The sequence below is a fragment of the Montipora foliosa genome, chromosome 14, assembly GCF_036669935.1.
Source record: "Montipora foliosa isolate CH-2021 chromosome 14, ASM3666993v2, whole genome shotgun sequence".
NCBI classification, from domain to species: Eukaryota; Metazoa; Cnidaria; class Anthozoa; order Scleractinia; family Acroporidae; genus Montipora; species Montipora foliosa.
In genome coordinates this window covers 7345520-7351784 of record NC_090882.1, presented here as the reverse complement: position 1 = coordinate 7351784, position 6265 = coordinate 7345520, and the positions used below count along the sequence as shown (strand labels likewise).

Sequence of the window (6265 nt, the reverse complement as noted above, 5' to 3'; positions counted from 1 at the left end):
ACAATGATACTCAATACCAAAACAATATCGTGCACTGTTAGAGCTACATATTACGCAAGGACAACTTGAAGCTCCTGGAAGACAACACACAGTTCAGTTGACATTATGGAATAAATCGCTGTGTTACTTCACTACCACACGTAAGCAATGCGTGTCAATTTTTTTTAAAGAGGACAGGAATTTCTTCTTTCTGACAAATGATTAATTAATAGGCCGGTCGCCAGGTTTTTAACCTCACAAAAGGATCTGTTTCGTCGTACGAACGTGTGAAGACCTGTGAGCCAAAGGGCCTCTGCTGGTATGACTTCTGGTATGACTTCTGGTACGACTTCTGGGTCACCCCCCCCCCCCCCCCCCCCTCCAACTTGAAAAAAATTGCGTGGAACGCTGCACGTACCACAGGCAACCCAGTGTACCCTCACGGAGGGTCTAGTTTCGTTTCAATTGCAGAGGAAATAACAAATATAACTGCACAAGTCGGCCATTTTGCAAAAGAGACAATTTCGGCCAATCACGACTAATGTAAGAATGTCTATATCTTCAGACCAATCAGCGTGGGTGTCATAACGGTGTGTGCCAGGGTCTTCTCCGAACCGCCATCTTGAAAGCGGAGTAGACCCTGGGAACGAGGTTGGCGCACGAGGGTCGAAGTAGCCTGAGATCATGCCCTCTCCCTATTATCCCTTTATGTCTCTCACGGGAAGTTTTTTTTTTTTTCCTCTCGCCTCGTCCGCCCTTGATAAAAGAAAAAAAAAAAACGCCTGATCGCAGGTTAGGGTCGAAGCAAAATGGAGGCAGTGAACGAGCTCATTTTATCAGACCCTTCAAAGCATCTTCAGGAACTTGCCCAACGTCTTGATATTCTGAGAAGAAATGAAGGTTTCTGTGATATAACGATCTCGGTGAAAGGAAAGCAATTCAGAGCGCATAAGGCTGTTCTAGCTGCAAGCAGCCCGTTCTTTCTGACTCTTCTGAACAGCGACATGAAAGAAAGCAGCGAAAAACTGATCACAGTGGAGCTTGAAGAGGCAACTGAAGCTGTTATGGAAGACGTGTTGAAGTACGTTTATACTGGAAACCTTTTGGTTACCGAAGAAAGAGCCCACAATCTGATTGCAACAGCGAATTACCTCCTTCTACCTGGATTAAAAACAATGGCGGAGAGTTTCGTTAAGGATATTTTCACAACTGAGAATTGCATGTTTAACTATTATTTTGCTGAGAAGTATCAGTGCTTGCAATTGAAAGAGAAAGCCCGTCAGGTGATCAACTCAAATTTCACAGATGTCATGGAAACTGAAGAGTTTTTGAAGCTTGAAGCAAAGCAATTGCTGGAATGGGTGTCTAGTGATGACATCATTGTGGATGCTGAGGATGACGTGTTCAAGGGAATTGTGAGGTGGGTGTCACACAGCAAAAGTGAAAGAGAAGGAGACTTTCCTGAATTATTGCATCAAATCCGTTTGACGTCAGTATCACGCGATTTTTTACTGAAGAAATTGTTAGAAGAAGAACTCACTACTATGGCAGATGCCATGAAAGTGATATTGAATTCCATTGATGGGCGCGTTCATCAACGACAACCAAGGAAATGCCTGGAGACACACATGAATGGAATTTTTGTGTGTGGAGGGAGAAAGACGTTAGGCTACTTTCCAAAGCAAAACAAGTGGTACAGACTGGCAGATGCACCATTTCATCATCGAGACCACTTTCTAGTCCAGTGTAGAAGTAAAGTTTACATTGCTGATAGTCAGTCACGCAAGATGGGTGAGTCACAGGTGATGGAGTACTACAAGCCAGCTATGAACACCTGGGGGTCCATTTTACAAACTACCAGTTCTAATGACTACCTTGACAGCTTTTTACAAGTAATAGTTTTGAATGATGTTCTGTATGGACTGTCATTTAATTCTTTGTCAGGATGTCATATCTACCAATATGATGCAGGAACCAATAATTGGTTGGAAATGAATGCCCCATCCAGAAAGGATGACCCCTGTGTTGTGAGTGATGAGGAACACATCTATGTTCTAGGTGGCAAATTAATGTCTTTCGGAATTCCTGTCCTGTCAACTGCATCAAGGTTTGATCCTCACAATAACAAATGGGAAGTGGTTGCGAGTCTCAATGAGGGAAGGTATAGGGCTTCTGGAGCAGCAATGGGTGGCAAGATTTATGTAGCAGGTGGTAGAAACCGTGGAGGGGGATCAATGAGCTCCTGTGAAGTGTACAATCCCTCATCGGATGAGTGGCAGCTGATGCCCAGTCTGAAGGTACCTCGATGTTATGCAAGCATGGTGTGCTGTGAAGGAAGGCTGTATGTTTTGGGTGGAACAACTATACTAAGTAGAACAAGAAGCTCAAGACCGTTAACTGTTGAAGAGTTTGATTCAGAGAGGCAAATTTGGGTGGACAAATCAATTATACCAGTTGAAAGCTTTGAGATGTCTGAGGACCAAAAGAGGCAGAACTTATTTCAGGCTTGTTCTGTACAATTTTGCAAACAAGTGATTGACAAACTGTATCCACTAAACTAAAAATGAAGCATTGATCAGGTTCTAGATTTCTAATAAGGCTAATGACTATCATAATATTAATACTCTTATGGAGCACTATCTTTTTTTTATTTTTGTCTTTGGAAGTAGGGATGGCACAGTGGTGAGAGCATTGCCTCCCACCAATATGGCCTGGGTTCTATTCCCAGACTCGGTGTCATATGTGGATTGAATTCGTTGGTTCTCTACTGTGCTTCAAGAGGTTTTTGTCTGGGTCTGACTCCAGTTTTCCCCTCTCCTCAAGAACCAACCTGTGATTTGATATTGAGTTGATTTAATTTGCACATTTCCCCAATAGCCCTTTTCGCGGTTAGTTTTTCTCATTTGCATTACAATGTAATCTAACGTGGATGTGAGGCAATTTCGGGTTAAAACTACAAAATAGCCTGAAATTGCCTCACATACATGCTAGATTACATTGTAATGCAAATGCGAAAAACTAACTGTGAAAGGGCTATTAGTGTTTAAGTGCTAAGTACACTTGACACTTAAATGACATTCATTAGTATTTTTCTCCCAAAGCCCAGGGTTCGTGCTACTCCTTGAAGTCCTGGAATTTAATTTTGGACTTCAAGGGCACTTGAAAAGCCCTTGAAAAAAAGAATTTTGTAGAAAACTGCTTGAAAACTCCTTGAATTTTTTCTTGGGTGAAAATTGTTGAGATTGCATCATGCTAAGTTAAAGAGACATTTCAAAATTTGAGCCCAAAGTTGACTATTAGGGAAACATTAAAACCAAAAATTAAAATGCCTGTGCGTGCACTTAACTTGCAGGATCTGGTAAGGAATATCAAGGTAGGCTTTTTCAGCAAAGAAAACACTGAAACACTATGTATGGCATAGCAATCTTCTTATAAAGACTCCTTCAAAACTCAATTCCTGGTTCTTGAAAACTCCTTAAATACTCCTGGAATTATATAGGCAAAATCGAGCACGAACCCTGAAGCATCGAAGGAAATTTACATGAACATGTACTTATGATTACAAAATAAGTTTGAAAAGTAATTTTGACTTTTGAAATCAAGTAAACAGTCTATTAAAAATGCAAACAAAAACAAATTCAATGAAAAGCTATTTTAGTCAGTAATTACAAAGATTGTCAATGTGCTTAACATGGTGTAATTGCTGATGCCTTGAGGGAAGATTTACTGAAGCCTGTTCTTAAGTGACTGCCTGCTAACTTAGGTTTTTTCCTAATTACTGTCCAATTGTCCAATGGATCGTTTTCATGTGACGTCATTAAATTCTAAAATGAACATTTCGAAATTTTTACCTGAGCTGTCTTGAAGATAATCTAGATTTAAATCTTTTCACAAGTTTTGAAAATCCAGCTTTTTTAATTTCCGAATTTCGTCCTTGCGTGACACCAAGCATAAAATGGTGGCTGTTTGGTTGGAAAAAAGGCCTTTACTTGAAACTTTCAACAGTTGCAACATTTCATGTCTCAAGATATTGTGTACCAGTTTATGAGTGAAAAGAACGCGTTTTCATGGCAAAGTGAACGTGTTTGCTGATTTCCGGAGGCCATTTTGGTGTACATGTACAAGGGTGGATCTAGGGGGAGGATGCAGGGGGTGCGAACCCCTACTCCCCTGAGAAGACCTTTGGTTTTCTAATACAACTGGCTCTGGGAAAAAAAAAACATCACCAGTCAGCTACTCCGTTCCCTAGGGGGGCACCCCTCCTAAGAAAAATCCTGGATCCGACCCTGGTGTACCACAATGGCTCCTCCATACAAAGTTCTTAATAGTTTCGTGAGACGTTTCGGCCAGTAACTAGGAAAATGGTATACTGCACAGACCAGAGACTTTGGGAAGTTGTTTATGTATTAGTCTTTTATAACATTTCGTTTTCTTGGCTTTTCTCATTGAACGGTTGTACTAACGGTTTAGAATTGATTTTTTTTGTTGCGTGACAATGAAAACGATCTATTTGAAGTTTACAAGATTTTGACATTGTGGAGATACGATACTAAATGCTCAATAATTCGGTGGCAGAAACGAGTCAAAATTCACTCAGTTTTTCTCAAGAGAAAAGATCATTTTACAATTCTGTGCTCGGTTACCAGGCCTTTGAATAAAAGCGAGGCTAGAGTTGACCTTGCTTTGATGCAAACCTTAATGCCTTTTGTTAGGTAAAGGTAAAAGTAAACTTTATTTAACGTCGGTAATTCCTTTACCCTCTAGAGGATATTCTCCCTGGAAGCCGACGGTGCGCTCATTTTATATGTTAGATGTTATTGTTCTTGTTCTACGTCAAAAAATTGAATAAAAAATTTGCATTTTTTTTACACTTCATCGCGGTGTATCAAAAAATGGGGCTTCAGAGTTTCATATGTAATGTTGTCTTGATGACATTTTTGTGCAGTAAAACCGATGACACACTGTTCAACATCCTGCAACATGTGTTGCTCAACAAATGTTGAACAATGTTGCACAGACGTGTTGGAACGGAATAGAGCTGGTCCCAGTTGTTCAAAAGATGGATAGCACTACCTTCCGATAAATCACTATCCGGTGGATAGCGTCATTTACCTTTCAAACAACTTGGGGCAGGTCTCTATTTTCGTTCAACAGCGTTCAACAACGTTCAACGTGTTGAATTGAATGGCATTTGATTTCAACATTCAACATGGTATGACACACTGTTCAACATTTGTTGATCAACAAATGTTGAACTGTGTGTCACCGGCTTTAGTCATCACATCCCAAAGCTATCCAAGGATGTTTATAAGACGAAGTTCAGAGAGTAAGATCAGGCGTTCTGATCGCAGGTTAAAACTATGAACCTGGTTGACCTGCGCCTGATCGCAGGTTAAAATTCAATATTTTAAGTTCCTTTTTTAACTCGATATTTTGAGTTTTTCCGCCAGATATGAAAGGATCTGAAATCTGTTCACTTCCACCCCGGCCCTTGTGAACTCGTTTCAGCCATCACGTTTCCTGCTTTGCTGAAACTTCTCAATTTAGAAATCACAACTTAAAGAAAAGAACACCAGAGGAGGCTGATTTCACGCTATGATGGCCTTCATAAAGTTACGCAAATTAGTCACGTGTTCTTGAAGAAGGCATGTGCAGCAAGCACTTGAAAAGAGGACAATTCGTTGAAAAACATCCTGCAAGTGACATTCCTTAATCTACATCTGACCACACTGATTGGATAATTATTCTTTGATTATTGTCAATATTTTGAGTTTTTCAGCCATCTATGAAATCTGTTCATATCGACCCCGGCCACTGTGAACTCGTCTCAGCCATCCTGTTTCCTGCTTTGCTGAAACTATTCAATTTAGTAATCTCTACTTTTCGCTCCCCCGCTAAAGAAAAGAACGCCTTACCGCAGGTTGCAGGGAACCTGATTTCACACTATGATGGTTTAGTCACGTAGTCTGTAAGACAGATATGTTTTCAATAAGCGTCACAAAGTGTCCCCCCGCTCTTCTTCCCAACTTCAACATCACTGGTCTCGGAAATACAGACAATTAGCGTCACAAAGTGTCCCCCAAATACTGCTCGTTAGGTAAAGATTAACTGCTGCATCTTACCCAAAGCTAAAAATAACGCTAACCTTTACCCTTACCTTGTTGTTGCAAAGAGGTAGCAAAGGCTAAGACTATAAAGGGACACTTCGAGTTAGATGTCAACATATTGGGTGTGCATCTTATTAGGGTAAATCCTTGACACTTCCTCCCCGGACCCGTTTCAGCTT

At 40.6% G+C, this 6265-nt stretch overlaps 1 protein-coding gene across 1 annotated transcript; it reads left to right on the top strand.

The window, feature by feature from the left end:
* The first annotated feature begins 662 nt into the window (after positions 1–662).
* Positions 663–4834, top strand: LOC137984789 (kelch-like protein 12). The gene has a single exon (XM_068832072.1). The coding sequence runs from the start codon at positions 789–791 to the stop codon at positions 2538–2540; it is 1752 nt and encodes a 583-aa protein (XP_068688173.1). The 5' UTR covers positions 663–788; the 3' UTR covers positions 2541–4834.
* Positions 4835–6265: the final 1431 nt, after the last annotated feature.

Excerpts from the sequence above, each read along its gene's own strand:
- LOC137984789 (XM_068832072.1), top strand. The coding sequence starts at position 789 with ATGGAGGCAGTGAACGAGCTCATTTTATCAGACCCTTCAAAGCATCTT.